At 35.2% G+C, this 21,991-nt stretch overlaps 2 protein-coding genes across 2 annotated transcripts; one reads left to right on the top strand and one right to left on the bottom strand.

The window, feature by feature from the left end:
* Positions 1-75: 75 nt before the first annotated feature.
* LOC100371734 (CD2 antigen cytoplasmic tail-binding protein 2-like) lies at positions 76-4,137 on the bottom strand. The gene is made up of 4 exons (XM_002737545.4): positions 3,999-4,137; positions 2,743-2,912; positions 1,460-2,071; positions 76-527 (listed from the first exon to the last, which is right to left on the bottom strand). The coding sequence occupies exons 2-4, from the start codon at positions 2,900-2,902 to the stop codon at positions 298-300; spliced, it is 1,002 nt and encodes a 333-aa protein (XP_002737591.1). The 5' UTR covers positions 2,903-2,912; positions 3,999-4,137; the 3' UTR covers positions 76-297.
* Positions 4,138-4,245: 108 nt separating this feature from the next.
* On the top strand, positions 4,246-20,967 carry LOC100372483 (kinesin-like protein KIF22-B). The gene is made up of 14 exons (XM_085490948.1): positions 4,246-4,355; positions 5,234-5,410; positions 5,550-5,677; positions 5,801-5,946; positions 6,919-7,064; positions 7,803-7,866; positions 8,168-8,277; positions 9,328-9,403; positions 9,780-9,824; positions 12,256-12,551; positions 12,865-13,193; positions 17,313-17,437; positions 19,127-19,186; positions 19,867-20,967. The coding sequence occupies exons 2-14, from the start codon at positions 5,247-5,249 to the stop codon at positions 19,897-19,899; spliced, it is 1,722 nt and encodes a 573-aa protein (XP_085347074.1). The 5' UTR covers positions 4,246-4,355; positions 5,234-5,246; the 3' UTR covers positions 19,900-20,967.
* The last annotated feature ends 1,024 nt before the right edge of the window (positions 20,968-21,991 follow it).

The raw sequence follows: 21,991 nt of genomic DNA, 5'->3' as shown, positions 1-21,991 counted from the left end.
AACCAATGGCAGTTTCACTGTATGATCACAGCTATATCACAGTGTTAGTAAAAAATGAAGAGTTGCAAACAAGTCTTTGTACTGTATCAGTCACTCACGTTCATGTGAAATTTTGCATTATCATGATACATTCAGTAATAGGATAAAATGCGAGTCAATCATTTAGGTTTTACATCTGTACCATATGAATACATGTTATGCATTTGTTCAACTTGGTTCACATTGAAGTATGCAATGAAGAAATTTACAATATTATTATAAGCAAACATGTATATTGAATATCTACCATTTTAGTTTCTACGTATATAAATCAAAGTCCACTCTTTTAGAATTATAGAACTGTTGCGATCCTATCTTTCGAACCCAAACTTCAGATTCAAAATAGCCGTCCTCACACCAGCTCTGCATTTGGTGGCTACTGAATGGTCCAAACACCTCACTGTCATCTTTATTTTCCCATTTATATTCCCAAAATACTTCATCATCTTTGAATCCAGCACTGGTTCCTTTTGAGTCTTCACCATTAGCTATTTGATATAACAAAGTTATTTTAACATCAATATCATATCATACATCATATTATATCATATCATATCATATATCAGACGTGCTCAAAACAGTCATTTGTATACATACAAGCCGTTACAGTCAGTCTGTCATGATGATTTTAACACCAACAAACATACCCTGATGCAGTAGAGATAATGTGTATACTGAAGTCCGCAAAGACATGATTTAATATACTTATAACAATATAAATTCAACTGTTTTCAAATCCAAATGAACCGTTATCCTTGGATTGGTTAGGCAGGCACCTCCAACGTTCAATGAAGTGTTTGTGCATAAATTAGAATGAGTTATAACCATGTACATCATGGTATGCACTCATTAAATATTTTATTTTATAAATATTTTATAATGTACATTCTTCAGCTGATCCCTTGGACAAACATTGGTATGACATGTGTCTAATGGTATTCACATGTATCTAAACTTTCAGATGTACTGGTTGCTATAGTAGCATACTTAATAACTTTTAGAGAATTTCCGAATCACAGATCAATTATTATTTTTTTTTTCACCTGGAGCTACTTCTAAATAAATTATGCTAAGAAAAATAATATTGTTTTACGTCCTTGCTGTTATCGTATCATGACAAATTTCTAGCAGTTAAAATTTAAAGTGACATTGTGCATAATGATTGATACGGTTCCATGCAACATAGACAACACACGTTTTCATTGTGTATTTACATGATATTTGATGGCACACTCCAAACACTGGTGGCGCCCTCACTTCCGTTCCTCATAATATATGCACATATGCAAATTACGGTGTGGCAGTGGTGAAAACCCGAATGAGAGGAACGGAATTGAATTAATATACTAAACACTATTTCAAATACAGTCGCATAGTAAATACATGCACTTCACCAGTATGACATTGCCATATCCCTCACCTTTTGAAGTAGTAGCTTTGCTAAGCTTATCTTTATCAACGTCATCCGCAAACATATCAAATGCATCTTCATTCTTACTGGGAGCGGAAATATTGAATTTTGACTGTTCTTTTTGTTTCAACGCATGCTGTATTTTCTCGTATGTATACTGATATACATCATACACCCCACGCTGAACAATCTCATTGACTAACTCTGTTAACTTTAACATGTCTTCCTTGTTAATGTCTTTTTCAGTTTTCTCAGTTTTCTGTTTTTTAGCCTGCCATTTTCTCCTACTGTCCGTAACACTCCCTCCACCTCCAAGTCTCTTGACTGCTTTTGCAATCGTTTCACCGGGTTTCATGAATGTCAGTATCTCTGTGTATACTTTGATTTCATCTAAAGGGTCACTATCATCATCACTATCATCATCTTCGTTATCATTTTGTTTCGCCTTTTCTTTAATTTTAACCCAATCAATGTTGTCCATCCAGTTATCGCGAATGAGATCCTCTTTTGATTCAAAGTAGTTTCCTTCATTATCGAAGTGTCCCTCCTCCATTTCTTCTTTTAAGTTAAATGGTGTGATTCTAACACCACCTTCATAATCAACAGTGGCAGCTTCTTGACCTGAATTATGAAACAAATTACAATCACATTACAAAATACAAAATACCTAACACTGAATTTTTAACAAATTGCTCTGTGATAGAAATAGACCTCATAGAAAAAAACACACAATATGATCACAAAAATACATTTCTGTGAGAGCAAGCAAGTCTGTGTCCATCTCAGGTTAATTTTTCGAGTGTCCTTGCACACTTGCAGCGTGTATTTAGTGTGTTTGACTTTTTCAATAAGGTCATAGACACATTCATTTCTGTTTTCCCAATTATAGTAACTAACAAATGCCCATGGCCATCTGTTATGCTATTGGTTGGTACAAGTTTGAATGATGCAGACTTGGAACACAGAATTAGATCTCGATCTCATATCACCATACATATGTAAAATCCTGCTCTTTACTTAAATTCTTGGTTATGATTACTGGTATGTTTACTATCAGTAAAGTAAGTTTGGTTCACTGAACAAGGGGAAACGAAATAAGACCATATACCCATGTATGTCTGTGGACTCTAAACTGAGGCTGAATTATTATTCAGAGCACCAAGGTTGTCGCATTCATCCACATGTTCAACAACAAACATTGTTTTTACACGCCATGTTTACGTCTATCTCATGGGACCCATATTGGATGCAATGCGACAACTGTGGTGCTCTAATGCTAACTCCAGACGTACCTTCTATGTCGTCTTCTGTTAATTCGTAAGTAGAAGCATCCTTCCCATCATCCTCTTCGTCGCTATCCAGGGAGTGTTTGGATTTGAAACGGGTACTAGTTTGTTCTTCTTCTCCCTTCTCATCCATCTCTGGAAAGTGGACTGTTTTCTTCTCAGACATTGTGAAGACTCTGATTTACAAAATAATTTGATGACTTTAGAACATTTTACATGTGTCCCTGTATATAATAATAAGGACCAGTGAGAGCAGTAATGGTAACTATATACTAGTATGAGTCCGTGCAGGCAGAGGCAGACTGGAAATTCAAATTCAAATAAGAACAAGATTGTTTATAACAATGCCATGTACACTTTGAGTGTTGCGCAGATAAATGTGTATAGGAAAATGACAATAACAAAATTTATATACCGGGGGTAGATAAATTACCTATGAGCACTGCAACCATTTACCAGACTAAAACTCACATGTGTATTTGTCGTCATATTGAATTGTTAGTGGAGCACGATAGATTATGGGAGAATCAATGTGTTTATCAACACAAAGGCAAAGCAAGATGATGATCGAGCACCTTTAATCCACGCTGAATCAGTGATGTCACAATACAAACTGGTACAATGCGTAACTCTCATTTAATTTTAAGATATTTAGGTTCATAAGTCAACATACATGGCTCTGGAGACTTTGGTGTATTTTAAATAATGAACAACAATACAACCAAACCAGTTGGCACTTTGAACAATATTGTTTTCATTCAGTCTGACGTCGCTAAAAGCTTCATCGATAGAGGGCGCGACTTACAGGGTAACTAAATTGTTTTTATTTGACCTTCAACCTCTACGTGTCTGATTACATATTTAGGTTGTCTATGAATATCAACAAAAGTCCGCGCGTGAATTATCTCAATTAAAATAAAAAATATCACAGTTTACATAAATCATGCAGCCTGTAGCTTCAGATTTCATGTTCGTTAGTAAAATATGCCCCTGGATCGAGTATGATGGCATGCATCAGTATGTTATCTTTGCAAGCATTATACACGGTTACTAACCGTGCATGATATGATAACTGTATCTCTCAAACGTGATATCACAACAGTGATTCAATTAATATTCAAGTTCGCTCGCCATGGAGTACGTTCAAGAAAGTAAAATACTGAAGTGAAGACGTCGTGTTTACGAACATGATATTGCAGTCCGAGTACAAATATAACTGTGTGATCGCATGGCAAGTGAAAACAATTGACAGCGTTTGATACCTTTCACAAGTTAGACGCAGTCTGGATATTTTCCTTGATTTCTGTTTTGATAGCACGCCAAATTTACAGAAAAACACTCAATACAAATCAAAACGTCAGTTTTAACGTCCATATATAGTAGAGAAACCGTAAACACATGAACGTGCAAAAAGTCTCGTTCGCCGACGGACCTCTCGCGTGAATTCAAACTCGTTCATCTGATTGGTCAACACAGAGAGCGTACTAAATTCAACATTTGTGTGAGATACTCACACATAAACACATTCGTATATACTTGTACATATGCAGATTAAAGCCTCGATTCCTCTTCGTTTCTGTGATAATATCATGTGGATAAGGTTCTATATACACTGAAGGGTAAGTTATAACTGGGCGAATGTCAGTGAAGTGAATGTAAAATTGTATTTTTTTTATATACAAACCGTAATCACGATATCATCCACCATAATTCGTTCATTGAAAACTAAACGCTTTACCTCAATCAGAAAGCATTGTTCATCGGCTTAGATTTTCACGTAAGGCTGATCGAGGTTTGGAAATGCAACGTTACATGTGTCATTGTGTGTATGGTCGACTACCTGTGTACGTTAGTCTAAATTTTGACTTCTACAGTCAACAGATCGATAAGTACGTATTATTGAAATAACCAGTAGTTCAATATCTCCATTGTCATTAAAGGGCTGTAGTCGTCACGCCACACATGCGCGAGATATATGGGTCTCTTATAACAAAGATGGTGACTTTGACTGCTGCGCAGATTAACGAGTACAAACTTGAGACATTTCCATGCTTTAATTAGATAATTTTTAGGTGATTGGAAGGTATGATAGGAGTCCCTGGCGGTATTCAGTGCAAGTCGCGCCCAGGTCAAGCCTCATACTTGTGATTTCCATTTGAAGAGCGCATTGGATTGTGGGAAAACCAATGTTTATCAACACAAATGTTGCACATGCGCAGCACACTGACCACCACGCTTTAATTTATGATAGAAACTTTACATAGTAAAGTTAGCAATTCCTTTCAGTTTCAATTGGCGGATGAATATAGTGAAGCGATTTATAGTAAACAAGATGTCTACCACACTGGATCAATAAACTGCAACAATATTATTGATGGATAATCTTAAACATGAATTAAAGCTCATGTCATAATTTAAACAAACACAGTATGATTGTTAATAAAAATTATTTTCAAAATGCAATCAAAGTTTTTTATTATTATTATTATTATTTCAGTGTATATATTTTAATGATGAAAAAGGCAGTTAATCACAGCAGAGTTCAAGTTGTTGTTCGTTTACGTCCTGTACTTGATGAAGCGGAGATTGATGTTGAGCCATGTGTACGAGAACTAGATGGCAACTCACTTGAGATTTTCAATTGGAGGAACAATAAAGAAACACTTAAATATCGGTAAGCTTGAAGGACAATGCGTGGTCTGAGGGGTTATAACAAGGGCATGTACATGCATGTAAAGATAGGAAAATAAGGTGAAATTAGCATTATATTATATGTGCTTTCAAATAACCACCATGTATTTTTTTTTTATTAGTTTTGATGCTTTCTATGGTAAAAGTTCATCACAAGAGGAAGTTTTTGAATCCTCGATAGCTTCACTACTTGTACACACACTAAATGGGCAAAATGCAAGTGTGTTTGCATATGGTGCCACTGGTACAGGTACGTTTATTTACGTAAGTTGCGTCATAGAGTTTTGAATTCCAAACACAATAGTATGACCTTGTTTGCAACATTGCAATTATCCAGTTAAGAATACAGTATATTGAATGTTCTTGTTGACAGGTAAAACCCACACCATGCTGGGTAGACCAGGAGACATTGGTGTAATACCAAGAAGTGTACAGAAAATATTATCTGTTGCTAAAAGTGAAAGTGCTACTTGGAAATACAGTATCCAGTTTTCATATCTGGAAATATACCAAGAGAGGGTAAATATTTTATAAATCTTTATATTTTTTTTAATTTTCTGTTGTATAGTATAGTATATACATGTTAATGTGTTCGTGTTCATCAGTGTTAAGCATTGTTTTATTTTTTTGTCGTCTTGAAATTGACAGTGGTAAATTGTACCATGAAAGCTTTATGTGTGGTAATAGTTCCATTGAGAAATGGATCATATGGATGTGTTGAGTGTCTGTGTCAATTCTTGCTGTGACCTTGAGTGAAGCTATGTCACTAAAAAGACATAAATGTATGAGTCAGTGATTGCGCACAATTCTCCCAACAAAGTCACAGATTGCATTTTGTGTAAATATGCCCAATATCCTGGGAATGATGAAAACGAAGCAAATTGCGATTTCTGTAATTTTGATTGCATTTATCTCAGAAGAACACCACAAAGATTTGTTATGACACAACTAATTGTGCTAATTCACTGGCATGTCATCGACGCAACAGAAAATCATACATACATACATGTATAGTGATCTTGAAAAACATTTATCTATAATTTAAATTTGTAATTTCTCATTTTGTAGGAGAAAATTCACATTATGATTTTTATAAACAAAATGAATGTAAATGCAAAGGAAATCAGGGGGTACAACATTTTTGTTTCTGTCTCTATTCACCTACATTTGTACACAGTCATATACAATTTTATTTTTTTTTAAAGACCAACCTTTCCTTCAGGCAATGAGCTGACTCAACTTGAATTTGGGGATTCCACTTTGACTCAGGGTTCCCACAAAATCAGTCATTTTAGAAGGCACAATGATTGTACATAGCCTGGAGTCATAACTATAACATAACCATAACAACACACGCTAAAAATGCAAAGGCTCATGGGTAGAAGCTTGTTTGTAAACAATGACCTATGACCATCTGAGGCATGCGCAGGTGACGACTCCCTCGCTTTAAACCTACCATACCTAAATAAACATAATTGATATTCGTTTCAGGTATATGACTTATTGGTGCCTAAAAACCATGATTTACAAATAAGAGAAGACAGAGATAGAAATATAATCATACCATCACTAGCTGTGAAAGAAATCACATCGTATGAACAATTTCAGAAATACTTTATTCCAGCCAGTCATAACAGGTACCAATTGTGTATATCTCATTACACTAAAATGTTTACTTTATTAGTATTACACATAATCAAAAATAGCGGCTACATGTACGTGTATAGACACACCATTGTCAATGACAAATAGCACATGAGAATGTCAAAAAAAAAAAACTCAATAAATCTCCCTCGCAGCAATGTAATATCATAGAAATTTTACCAGTGGTGCATCTTTATCAGCCAAGGTTCATTTATTCAGCCGTCACCTTACCATTATACCTTAGCAGAACTTCTACTATAAACCTGTATTTACTCTTGACGAAATCAATCACAACGGGGTATGCTCAGGAGCATTTCTATGGTATCGGTGAATAGAACATGAAGTCATGTGTTGTGACACGTTTCTATGGGAAATCAAACACAGTCGCATTTTTATTTTAGTTTAGCTACTGCAAAATATAAAATGGAAGATACTATTGAAAATATTCAATAATTCCCCATATTCTATCACATCACTCTGAATCCAAATCTCTGAGTAACTGCAGATATGCCGTACAAGCTATGCTCATGTACTGCAAAATACCATATTTTTGCTTGGAATTTATTTTCTTTGAAGGGGTGATTCAGTAAAAATAAAATCCTGCGAATATACTTGTTTCCTATATTTTAATCAGTAAATATAAATTGTATACAAAATGCCAAAAATGTGAAAATTATTTCCAGCTAAAATAAAGTATTTTACAGTATATACCATGAATTCTTTTGTTACAGAACAACAGCATCTACAAAATTAAACAGTCGGTCAAGTAGAAGTCATTCAATACTAATAATCAAGGTTAGCACTTCATTTACATGTAGTGTATATTGTTTTTACCGGTAAATTGTTTGTCTCAGTTTCAATGAAGTATTCCTGCACAGGTAATATCAGGAATGTGAAATATTGGTGATGTACATTATGTGAACGTTGATATACTTTATGTGGAACATTGGTAATGTGCATGTTGATATGGAACATATTTTAAAAAGTTTACTGGAAAGTAAAACAGCAGGAGCCATGTACATGTATACTGGTTGTAATTCATGTCCTAATTTATTTAATTGCCTTAATTTATTTCATAACTGACTATTTATTTTAGGTGACTAAGGTTCAACAGGCTGAACCGTTTAGAAAATTAACTGGTAAGCTACTATTGATAGACTTGGCTGGTAGCGAGGATAATAAAAGAACTGGTAACCAGGGAATAAGGTAAATTATAACTCGCAAAATCCAGGTTCTTGGGTGTAATTATTCGTCTCTGTGATTATGTGGGGTTACTGTAAAATACTTTATTCTCGCTTGGAATTAATTTAGTTATTTTCGCTGAAGGAATGATTCAGTGAAAATAAAATCCAGCAAATATACTATTTTTCTTATATTTTACATTCAACTTGTCGAAAATCAGTGAAAATAAATTCCATACAAAACACCCAAAAAATCTTTTCAGTGAAAATTAATTCCAGCTAAAATAAAGTATTCTACAGTAGATACAATTGTACATCAAAACAATTGAAGATCTTTCAAACAAGATGTCACAGTATAGTGAAACCACAAGTTATTCCCCTCCCCGAAGACCTAGAGTGGAATTGTCAATTTTGTTTCCATCATTAACATGATCAAGGGTGATAACAATTATATTAGGCAACATTTTATGTCTGTCTTTCTTCAAGTCTGTTAGTCACCCACTAGCATCCTCAGGGGAAACGAATGTGTTGCCCTTACCATGTTACTGAAAAAATAAACTTTCTATTTGATAAAATGTAACTAGAGCAGATAGAAAGTTTTTATTTTTATAGTAGACTCATAGGGTATTCATGCATCTATGTATGTACATTAATGTAATATATTTACCTAAAAATAAATGTTCATGCATTGAAAAATAAGTAAAACTATTTTATGTAGAACTATTTGCCATGTTAGCTGCGCGCTGTGTTTGACAGAATGATTGTGAGGTTTTTGGAATACTAGTATGATATTTACTTCCAGTGTTATAGGATTTGATGGCAGTGTGTGGTGCAAAGGTGTGATATGTAACAAGGAAAGAAATAATGCTTGGGTTTAGTCACAAATATTGGTATGCCAGCAAGGAGTAGAACCTGTTACTATGACATAATCACAATGAATTCTAGTAGTTCATTTAATGTTGGGCAATTTGGGTAAATAGTATCGCATACAGTATACAGTATGATGACTATGAAATTAACGAGAGATTGCTAAACAAAATACATTACCATCAGAATTTCTTATTTTTTTTTAAAGATTAAAGGAGAGTGGTGCTATAAACGTGTCTTTATTTGTACTTGGGCAAGTTGTTGATGCACTGAATCAAGGACTGGTAAGAAATCATTTTCATGTCTATAAAAATGCCTTGAATGTTAGAGTAAATAAAACTATTATAGAAGGCACTTGGGAGACTTGGAAGATTCAAAGAAAAATTGTTTTCACATTTACCCTGTATATATGAACTTGCTTACTGTCAAGTGCCATAGAAACATTGACATTAACCCCATAATTTCTCTATAGGATTTCAAATACTTTACCATGTAGCTCAGTAAGATATATTTATTACACAAATTTCCACTTTTTTATCATGTATGTATTTCACGATCTATGCTTACTTTATCTACAATTTAAGTTACTACATTGTATATGTACATATAGGACAAGGTGCCTTGTGATCCATCTTTAATGATAACTTTTAATATTTTCAGCCAAGAATTCCATACAGAGATAGCAAGTTGACCAGATTACTCCAAGTATGTATATCATGTTGTAAAATACCTGCAACAAACATTTAGATCATTTAAAAAAAATCTCATGTCTGACTGAATGGAATTATCTCGTCAGTTTAAAAAGTGTCTTTTTTTTGGTTGTCATCCAGGGAAGTATACTAACATGTCTGTGTGTAATATTAACCTTGAGTGTATTATCAGGTTAACACTTGTTATCATACATGTACGGATGGTTGATACGAGTGACATCATTGGCTAGTATTAGTCATGAACTAAATGTGTGTGCATATTCTAACTCATGACGTCACAGGTATCAACCACATCTATGACAGAGAAATCATGATATTAAGGAACTATTATTATGAAGCATAAGAAAACTTATGTTTATAATGCATGACATTTTACAGTTACAGCCAAGATCACTGGAAATGTCTTTTGAAATAGACTCAGTCATTATTTAAGCAATAACCCTCGCCGAAGGCGGGTATACCACAAGATATTGCACAATGCACGACATATATGCACGAGCCGCAGACGAGTGCATATATGGAGTGAATTGTGCAATATCAAGTGGTATACCCAACTTCGGCGGGGGTTATTGCTATTATATTATACCAGTATATTGACAATTCGATAAAACTAGTAAAAAAAGAGTTTACTTTCATCTACTAAAAGATCATGATTATGGCCCTTGAACATGAATATTTATAAGAATAGTATGTAGTTGTACGCTGAATGCATACAAAAATTACATGCGCAACACAGTTCAAATTGAATACAAACTAATTTTTATTCCACATGAAAAAGAAACATATCCACGTTGAATAGAGCAGCGTAAACACACAAATTAGCATAACAAAGGATGACCTTTCTGACCGATTGAAATACAGGGTCGTGTACAGTTTGGATCATTTAAACAATGGATTTTCCATGTTTTCATTCCGGTTTTTGTACAATTTGGACTGTAATTTGCCCATTGAAAGTACAGTTGGGAAATAAACCGATTTTGTGACTCATCATACTACTTGTAACTGTGGATATTTGACGTTCAGTGGTACTTGGTTTGACCGAAATTTGAGACGTGGCGGGATGCGGTGTATCATGTACGGCGACCGGCACAGCGACCTCAGTTCCAACATCTGACCTGGATACCTTTGGTATAACCAAAGTTTTGTGACAGTATGACTGACAAGTTTTGTCGTTGTTCTGGGGTAAGTTTGATGGTGTAAGATCGGATTTTCGCATCGTTTTTGTGACACGTACATGATACGCCTTGTCTCAACTCCGGCCGAAAGACTTTGCATGCCGTCGCTCTAATACAGTGGTTGATGTACACTCGGCACAAATCTATAGCTTTCAAAATTACCTTCATCATCTCCTGTAATTTATTTACCCATAGTGGAGAATTACAATACCATATATCGTCGTCGAATCCTGCGTTGTCCCGTGTTTTTTGAAACAGATGACAATTACCCGGGTGCACTGCAATTTTGTCAGCTGCCGCAACCGGACACCGGATGTTATTGGTGGCATACATTTTTGCCTGTGACTCATAGTTTTTTGCATTTTTATGTCATTAAATCCCTCAATTATATCTTGTACTTAAAGATCATGTTTTCTTTGTTGGAAGTTCGCAATCCATCTCAAAGTAACAACACTGAGAACATAGCGTTCTAGCGTTCGTGTAGGCACCTCACGGTGTTGAGGGATGGTGGTTTAGGTTTGTGTGGCGAACGACAATCACCCAACGACCGACGCTCACAACTTGGATCCCACCATTAACAAAAAGCAATATTATAGTTATATAACTTTTCAGATGTTTTTAATTCAGTATTTTTTTCAATATTCTTCCAAAATTCAACCACTATATTTCCCTAAAAATCAAATAATACCGGTTTTATGTATTTCCGTATTAAACCTGTAGTCAATTCATGTTCCAGGGCCACTTGGTTTAGCCGTGCATTATCAGCCAATATACCATGGATTGCATATGCAAATTTTGTGTTTGAACCAATCAAATCAATGGATTAACACCATCAATATACTGGTATAATATAATATTAGTTATGTCACTGCTGCGTGCCAGTAATTGCTGTTATTTTGTCTGAACCTCTCATATAGCAGCGATAAAAAAATGGTACTGTTGCATAATTGCATGGTTTTCTCTCCATACTGTTTAAGTTCTAAATTGTCACATTTAGTGTAACATGATTTCAATTAACATCACTACTGTGAATGATATACACCATGGTCATGTGATAAGCTCTGATATACCCCTTGAAAGCCTAGGTAAAAGATAATTGTACATTAAATTAGTCCCCCACATATTACAATGATTATGGATCACAGTGTACATGTATGTGTATATATCTCCACGCAACCCTGCAGCTTCCTGAGCAGGCTTGGAGTTTTAAATATAGTGTATTAAGATATGAAACTTTGCTGTTGATGTTAGGATTCCCTTGGTGGCACTGCCCATGCCTGTATGGTGACAAACATCGCACCGGAAGAGAGAAACTACATGGATACGTATACAACATTAAACTTTGCTGCTAAGTCCAGACAGATTGTTAATAAACCATTCACTAGAGAAAGTACAGAAAAACCCAGCAGAGTAACATTGAAGAGGAAAGCCTCAGATGAACACAGACCCTCAGCACCTGCTAAGAAGATGGCTTCACAGGAGAGCACTCCAATAGTTAATGCTAGAGTGAATGTGTTGAAACAACAGGTATTGCAGCCATTCTTGAGGTGAGATAGGGTTCTAAATTCCTTAGTTCATATGCCCCATCAGAATGAATGATTTGGTGTGCTTCAAAATAGTTGGATATTTTCATCACAATATATGTTTTTGCCAGGCATATATTTGGGTATTGTGGTTCTTGTGGCGACTATAGATCAACGAAATATCTGAAACAGAAACTATTTTACCATTTGTCATGCACTTTACCAGTATACAGAATTGCAATAACAAAAAGATTTTAAATAAATAAGATAATTATTATGTGTCCATGGTGGCTACCAACATTGTATAATTGCTGTTTCAATTTTCTTGATATTTCAGTCCTATTCTGAGGAAACATGATCACTTTGCTGAGAGTGTGGTCAGCAGATTAGAAAACTTAGAACGTAACATTCTAAATCACATGAAACAACCAGTGCAACCAGTTGTGCCACCACCACCACCACAGGAAAATCAACAAGACATACTCAAACAGCTGAAGAAATTTCGTGAACAGTTGAAAGAAGTACAACAGCAGAACCAGAGACTTACTAAAGAGAAGACTGAAGAGGAAGTGTTGACAAGTGATTGTCTGTTTCAAAGAGTTCCACTTATAAAAAAGAAGAGTAGAAGTAAATTGGGTACGAGATGTGATGAACCATCGTACTCAGGTACAGTATGACTTTTGCACAACCAATTATTATATTCGCATCATATCATGCATATACCGTATCATGGTTGTGCTTTTATCACCAACCCTAACCAGGTTATTGCGTTTGAGTTGCACATTTATTGTCTTTACATTGATTTGTGTGGAACATTGTAACTTGTGAGAAAGTTGGTCCCAACCAAGTGCCTTCTAATTGTATACATTTCTAGCTGGCTTGAAGTACTTTCTCTATTTTGTTTCCTTTCTCAATTTCCAACACTCCAGAACTTCAATTTACAGGTTGTTCTCAGAAGGACAGAAAACCACTCAGTGCCGTGAATGGAGTTTCCACAGATGTGCAATTTGTAAAAATTATCCCAGAATGCAACTCAGTAAGTAAGGTAAAAAAATATACTAGTCAGTATAATTATTGCGGTTTACACTGGCATCATTTTTTGTCTGTACTTTCAATATGCAAATGACTTTAAAGTGACACTGTCACTGTGCCCCATCATGTTTGATATTGGTCCCACGTATGGTGTAATACAAGAGGGTTTCCACCTGCTTACGTAGTACTGTATGTGGGACATATGCACATGCAGTGGTTTAGCGATTCAATTGAAAATGGCCGACTGGCAGCCATCTTGTTTTTTTTAAATGTGGTATCTTAGACGTGCTTTGTCAGTTTTCATTCAAATTTTGCACATATCTTATACATGTTAGGATACATGTCAGGACAATTTGTTTCAAAATCGGATCAAGGATTGCCGATTGACAGCCATCTCACTTTTTGGCCTTACTGCTATATTTCCAAGATTTATGTACCATTTTAATTTGTATTTGGCACATACATCATACATGTCACTTTGTGTCATTATCATATCAAAGATGGCCGAATAACGGCTGTTTTTATTTTTGACCATATTACTATATCTCTGTCACCTATTTATCATTTTCATTGATATTTAGCATGTTATAAATGGATACATGTACATGTCAATTCAATTTGCAATTTGATCAAATATGGCCGACTGGTGGCCGTCTTTTTTGTTTAAAATGTGATTACTTGGACATGCTTTCACTTGTGATCTGTTTTTCTTTGCTATGTCTTAAACTGGAGGGGTCATCACACAACACATGTTCGAATTTGATGTATATAAACAATCTGTTGCATACGCCACTTTGGACTCAAGTTTTAAGGACATGCTCGCGACAACCCCTCCATTTTAATATGACGAGCACAAAGAGAACTTTCAAAAATTTAACAGGACTGTGTCATTTTCAATGACTTGTTCTCTGTGGGATGAGTGTTTTATTAATTTGTTCATGCACATGTGTAAACATTCATTTTTGGCTATTAATAAAGGACAGTGCCTTTTTCTTTTTTTGTAGGAAAGTAACGATGCTCTGGATGTAAGTGGAACAAATTGGACCGTCAAACTAAATCCAGAATTACAAGAAAAACACAGTATGCTAAGTTTGTATAAATGTTTATCCCAGGATTCAGATTTCATTGACATTCAGTTAACAACTCAAGCACCAAAGTCAACCTTTGTCAAGTTTCACAAAATAAAACTCAATCATTTTTTCTAAAATTTTAATCAAAACATGTATTCATGCAAAAAAATTACAAAAAAATACATAAAATTTGGAAAAGCAACAACTGTTTGGTAGGAAAAAGCTATGGCTCTCAACAGGTTAATGTTTGTAGTTATAGCCTGGCACAAAAATGTTTCACTCAGTTTTTGACACTGTAAATAACCTAAGAATGTTAGTGTGTCCATTTTAAAAGTTAATTCTAGGTATTAAATTATGATTGTGCTAATTCTGGTGATGTGGCAAACGCATTTTTGTTATTTTAATTAAGCTTATCTTAAGGTAGTGAGATAGGAAATTTTCACTTTTTTCTTGATTTTTCAAAAATTTATAAACGGTTACTTTAGACCTTGATACATCACCCAAGGTTTACAAAAGATCGAAATTGCGAAATAACGTTGCTCAAATTAGTGTTTTAAAACACTAGCAGAAAAGACTACAACTGCCGTTTCGTGGATATTTGCATAGTGTTTATCTTTGAAAGGGTTTAAATGATAACATCTTAGCTGTATACTCTGTTGTTGACGATTCTGATATAACCGGTGATAAGCTTCCAGTTGCAAACAATGCGTGTTTATCTAACATCCATTGTCAGTATTATTGTCAGTCGAGACTTCGTCCGAGAAACATGGTCATACAGTACTCATTTCGCCCAACCTTCCGCTTTTACATCGACCGCTTATGGCTTAATTTCCGACCACGCGGTCTTGTACGACCAGAAACCGATCGCATTTTAATCACCTTTTCATTTTCGCTCGCTCATTGAAAAAATTGATCGCTCGCCCACACACTGATCCCTGGCACATGGGTGGTCGAAATGGTGGTTTTGATAGTAAAGTGTAAACATACAACTAGTATTATTCTTTATTATTACATTCTGAACGACACTTCAAATCTAATAGTTGTATTACACTTGTATCGTGAAAGCAACTGAACTGGGACTTGTTACGTGTTTTGGGTGCTTGTTCTAGATGTAATATTTTTTTTTTTAATGAGACAGTTACGTGAAAAAAGCCTAGGTAACTCCTTTTGAGAGAGCAGAGAAACAAGGAAATGTTAGTGATTAATTCCAAAAATAACGATACCGAATCCACATCGGTCCACGTCTGGTAAAATTTGACATTCAATTTTTAAAATTAAGTCACGATCATTGAACGAGTTCGGTCTATACCGTAAAAGTGTTCCCACAACAAATATTTACAACTAAAAACGGCCATATGCACTGAAAAAATCGAACAGAGCTTGACATGTATGAATAATTTATTGGGCTTAAAAGAAAAACGTGTCAAATTTAGTTATAGCCATAACAATTTGGTGGCCAGTCGATGAACAATTCGAAACTCAGGATTCACACGGAAGTCCTTCAGGGCTGAAAATCATCGACCCTACTCTGGTTTACTTTATTTCACAACTTGCAGAGAAAACTGATTCGCGTGAACTCTAATGTATCTTAGCCTAGTATTTTCTTTTTGAACTAAGGTCAAATTCCATCAGTTTGTCAAAATATATGTTTTTCAGCGAATAATTTTGAAGCCTGTCACAGCAAAAAAAAACTATGTGAATCGACGCCGGAGATTGGATTGTACGACGACCCTTCAATTAGCGTCAAATATGCTTTGTTACAATTTTTTTCAAACATCGGCCATTTTGTTTCACCGTGAAAACCGTTTTATTAGATGTCTTATCAGAGACACTTGAAGGATTAGCTTGTTTGTAAACTGTCAGCGTGTACAGTGGGACAGTAATGTTTGTCAGAGGATTATCCCTCGTTGTTCGTTTGCATAACAATGGAAAACCCAAACGTTCCTGAGTACGGACTCAAATGCCAGCAGTTTTCTTCATTTTTCACGCTCGAGCTTGAAATTATTCATTATCTGACACTCTTTATGAGTTCTATGATATCAGTGGTTAATATGTTTGGCCATTTTTAGTGTATATTTATAATAATGCAGCAAATCTACAGTGTTTTATTAACCAAAACTGTGTTTCGCGTTTTTCTCGAGTTGAAGTTTTGATCGAGTACGACTCATTGGGACCGCCGCCAAATCAAGTGCGTTTGGACTAGGACATTCAAACTCGCAGTTATCGTTCAAAAGATAATGATGGTGCGAAATATGTCTGGGTTTTTATAGAAAATGCTTTGTCACAGAATAATAGTCTGTTAAAGATGCCAAGTATGAAATAATTTAAGGACAATAAAACAAACCTGCATAGAAATCGGAATAATAGCTCTTTTGATTATCGGAGACGCATTTCAATGGACTTGATTACGGACAATGCATGATGTAAATTTCACCAGGAAATTCCGCAGTGTGCTCTCGCAATCGCGGACTTAGTCATTTTTACAAGGTTCGCCATTTTTGATGTCACGTGATAATTATGTATTCAATGACTGTCCAGTTTGTGCAAACTTGTATCTCTATACTTAGTCTTTTGATATATATAACCTAAATTACTGTTCTGAACGAGACAACAGACAGGGAATGTTTTATTTAAAAACGTCACAATACTCTTCTCGCTACCTTAATTAATTGTTTCATTACAGATGCTGAAATATTAAATGTAATTAACAGTGGTACAGTAAAACAGTTGAAGTCGTTACAGAGTATTGGTGAAAAGAGAGCTAAACTTATATATGACTGGAGGCAACTTAATGGACAGTTTAGATCTGTAAGTTTATATACTACAGTAAATCGTTTTTAGTCCCCGTTCGGACGAAGTCCGAAAACGAGGACTTATAATTTGGTCTCCGTCCGTGCGTCCGTCCGTCCGGAGTCATATCTCAGAATCCCTTGGACCGATACCGTTCATTTTTTGCATGTGCCTAGTACTTTATGTGGGACATATGCACATGCAGTTGTTTAGCGATTCGATTCAAAATGGCCGACTGGCAGCCATCTTGTTTTTTAAAAATGTTGTATTTTGGACATGCTTTGTCAGTTTGTATTCAAACTTGATACATAGATTATACATGTTAGGATACATGTCCATGACGATTTATTTCACAATTGAATCAAAGATGGCCGACTGGCAGCCATCTTGTTTTTTGAAAATGTTGTATTTTGGACATGCTTTGTCAGTTTTCATTCAAACTTGGTACATAGATTATACATGTTAGGATACATGTCCATGACGATTTATTTCACAATTGAATCAAAGATGGCCGACTGGCAGCCATCTTGTTTTTTGAAAATGTCGTTTTTTGGACATGCTTTGTCAGTTTTTATTAAAATTTAGTACATAGATCTTACATGTTAGGATACATGTCCCTGATCGTCTGTGAGTTCCTGAGTCTGTCCGTCGGTCCGTCCGTGTGTCCGTCCGTGCGTCATTCTGTCCAGAGTCATATTTCAGAATCCTGTGGACCGATTCCGTTCATTCTTTGCATGTGCCTAGTACCTTATTTGGGACATATGCACATGCAGTGGTTTAGCGATTCGATTCAAAATGGCCGGCTGGCAGCCATCTTGTTTTTTGAAAATGTTGTATTTTGGACATGCTTTGTCAGTTGTCATTCAAACTGGGTACATAGATTATACATGTCCATGACGGTTTATTTTGCAATTGGATCAAAGATGGTCGACTGGCAGGCATCTTGTTTTTTTTTTATACGGTATCTTGGACGTGCTCTGTCAGTTTTCATTCAAATTTGGCACATACATGTACTGTAAACATGTTAGGATGCATGTCCATGACAATTTGTTTCAAAATCTGGTCAAAGATGGCCAATTGACAGCCATCTGACTTTTTGGCCTTACTACTATATTTCCACAATTTATGTACCATTTTTATTTTTATTTGGCACGTACATGATACATATCAGTGTGTTTCATAATCAGATCAAAGATGGCCAAATAACGGCTGTTTTTATTTTTGGCCATATTACTACTACACGGAACACGGTTTTGATGTAAATAAACAATCTGTTGTATACGCCACTTGGAACTCAAGTTTCAAGGACACGCTCGCGACAACCCCTCCGCTTTAATAAGACGAGCACAAAGAGAACTTTCAAAAATTTAATGGGGACTGTGTCATTTTCAATGACTTGTTTTTTATCATTTCTCGTATATGATAGTGTTTGCGTCACTGACATGCTGCAAGACAAGATTCAGTTAAATCAAAGACTATAGAGAACTATAGTCTTTGGTTAAATGGTCTGAAACCACAATGAAAATTTAGATATTAGTCTAAATAAAACCATTCAAAAAATTCAGAAATGAAACCCTAACCACTTGCCTATTATGGATCACATTGGTACGATGTATTACAAAAAACACATAGGAAAACAATACTTCCATTTTTCTAGAGAGAACATATTGTGTTTACTTGTATCTTGTGCCTATTTACTTACTACAGATTGAAGAGCTCCAACGTGTAAATGGACTGACTAGGAAGACGGTTGAATCCATCGTTAAGGTTAGTTGTCATACTGTTTAAAAGTGGCTACCATTATTCTTTGTAGCTGATTAGAGGTATTGTCGACCTATAAATGTAATAATTTCTGATTTACTCCTCAATTGTTGCCATGTTAACCCTTTTGCCAGACAGAGTTTCTCATCCAAATTTTGTTCTTATATTTTTAAATATTTCTGGAAATGAACCCTAATTTTGAAGCCAACGGATAAAATTTGAGCCAATTTTCAGTTTTTACTCGAACAATTTGGCTATATTTGTACCACTCTTCTGAAAGAAAGTGCAAAGTATATCGGTAAACAGAACTATTTTGTGAATTTGTGATGAAAAGAGATAAAACTGGTGATGAGAAGGTTAACTCTTTATGAATGAAAATGAAAACTTGGTAAATATGACTGCGATAAATTTGGGGGAATATTAATTATGCATATTTAGCCACAGAAAGTACCAGACTATATGCCCCTTCCTGTCTCATGAAATAAGTGTATTTCATTGAAAAAACGTCACATAGGACCTACGCCAGCTGAATTTCAGGAAATCAGCATGACTTCCTCTTTAGGACACGTATAGTTATCTGGAGAGGCATATACAATTGCCTTGGGGAGTGGAGTGACTATGTTGTTTTTTCCTTTCAACAATCATCACATTGCATTGAATCACATGTCTATATTTTCTCTCCATAGAATAACCTACTAAGTAAAGTGGTGTTTCAGTGAGATACAGTATGTATGTGTAGCCTGGAAGCCTGTCAGCCCCATTCTTTGTGAATGTCAAGAAGATCTCATCACTACCTGTGTGATATGGGACAATTCTCTCTCTACTTATTGCAGTAATACATGTACTGAAATTTTAGTTGTATCACCTCAACAGTTACATAGAAATGTAATTCTGTAATCATGTTTTATGTGCATATAATTTCTTAAAATACCATGTGCATGTAATAATATCAGCCACACTGTACCTGTACAGATGTTATGCAAGAAGGATTGTCACTACCTAAGCAGATGTGAGCTGCTAACCCATGAGTGTATTTATGATGAGTTAATGAAAGCAGTGATTCCGCTGTTTGTTCATTTTATTTATTGGTATTTGTAACAGCACCAAGATGTGATTCGCTGTTGAAAGATGATGTTGTATTGAACCATAGACCAGTGTTAATTATGCTAATGTGTCTGAATGCAGCTTATTGAGCTGAGCGAAACGACTACTCTGTATGGTCACAAATGGTTTCCATTGAGTACTGTATGATGCAGTAGCTGGAACAAAAATAATTTTGTAATCTAATTATAAATTTACAGTTTTTGCAGCCAGACTTTGAAGTTTTTCTTCAATTGCATGTCTTTCTATCCAGTCTATGAAGATGTTTGCAGTGACCACCAGGCGATGAAGTACAATGATCATTACCATTGAAGTCATTTTGATCTAAGCATCTTTGAATGTATCTTCTACTAATGCTACACATGCTGATAGAAGTAGTACTAAATGTAAGGTATTAGACAGATTGATGGAAAATGTACCAAGTGGCAGGGAGATGTATATTAGTAATGTATGTAGTTGATACAACCATAAATGTAAATGCTACTCTAATATCAATATTTACCGGTACCTGATGAGGTTTGTCCGCCATGACTGGCAGTACCTCTAAGGGTTCCCAGAAGGTGTTATGTCAATGATGTGTCTTTTATCATGTAGTTGAATCTATATTCATATTTTTATTTTATCTTGTAATGAAATTGATTTTTTAACCATAAATTTCTATTATTTTAATAAACATTTAGTGAAATGGGAAATCTGTTAATTTTATCTGTGTATCACGTCAGACTTGTACAGTTGGTTCTTTTTAAATACTCATTCAAGTTGATTTTCTTGAGGCAGTTTTATTGCTAGGTGATATGGCCCCTATAGGGTTGGATCTCGAATTGAGCCTGTTATGAAAGGACAGGCTAGCACGTATGAGAGCACTTCATTTGGGTGGAGGTGGACTGAGTAATAGTATGGGGATTAAACAATATTCAATATTAGCGCGATCTTCAAGATAACTATTGTCATATGTTTTCTCTAATATTCATGTGGAACGCATTTCATGGTGAACAAAACAGAATTTTACTTCATGCAGAATAACAATATTGATTTCTAAGTGATACCATTGTTCAATACGGTAAAGTTAAACCTCATACACCTATGTTCTTGATGGTCTGTCATTGTCATGCTATCTAAATCAAAACCTGTTATGAAATCACTGAAAATCCAATATGGTGGCCCAATGGTAAGTATGTTTATCCCTTGAGATGGTTTGAGTCAGTGAACAAAAAGTTTCAGGATATCTAAATTAGCATTTAAATTTCTTGCCCAACAATAATGTTCGATAGGAGAGTAAAATGATAATGTTCAAATCACTAAAAAAAACTTCACATATTTTGCGCTCCCATAGCTCACATGCACATTGACGTGGACATGAAACTGCTCCCTTATACTTATGTTTGTATTTATTCAATGGAATTAGTGAGATCAAAAGAAGTATACAATGCAAGCCGACCAGTATATTAAGTAGTAATGTATGTTTATATTATTGATCCATATAACCTCTCAATCTTTAAAGCAAGTCTGGGGGTACGCCAGTTGCTGTGTAATGTTATTTTTAAATGTATGTTTGTATATGCAGTGCCACACTGTGTAATTAGGATTTATTGAAATGTGTGCAAATGTGTCTAATTAACTACTCTATTCTGAAAACATTCGGATTCTCAGAAAAGAAATTATGCTTTATCCTATGAATAAACTGGCCAATCCACTCTGGTAGTGATGGCA

Source organism: Saccoglossus kowalevskii, chromosome 16 (assembly GCF_978046115.1).
Source record: "Saccoglossus kowalevskii chromosome 16, keSacKowa6.1, whole genome shotgun sequence".
Classification (NCBI taxonomy): Eukaryota; Metazoa; Hemichordata; class Enteropneusta; family Harrimaniidae; genus Saccoglossus; species Saccoglossus kowalevskii.
This window is presented reverse-complemented; position numbering and strand designations above follow the sequence as displayed.

Bases quoted from the DNA above. Each gene is read 5' to 3' on its own strand.
- LOC100371734 (XM_002737545.4), bottom strand. From the start codon at position 2,902: ATGTCTGAGAAGAAAACAGTCCACTTTCCAGAGATGGATGAGAAGGGA. The intron at 2,072-2,742 runs GTACGTCTGGAG...TTCATAATTCAG, and splicing joins AACAGAAGACGACATAGAAG to GTCAAGAAGCTGCCACTGTT. The intron at 528-1,459 runs GTGAGGGATATG...TATATCAAATAG, and splicing joins CAAAGCTACTACTTCAAAAG to CTAATGGTGAAGACTCAAAA.
- LOC100372483 (XM_085490948.1), top strand. From the start codon at position 5,247: ATGATGAAAAAGGCAGTTAATCACAGCAGAGTTCAAGTTGTTGTTCGT. The intron at 5,947-6,918 runs GTAAATATTTTA...TATTCGTTTCAG, and splicing joins TGGAAATATACCAAGAGAGG to GTATATGACTTATTGGTGCC. The intron at 13,194-17,312 runs GTACAGTATGAC...GTTTCATTACAG, and splicing joins TGATGAACCATCGTACTCAG to ATGCTGAAATATTAAATGTA.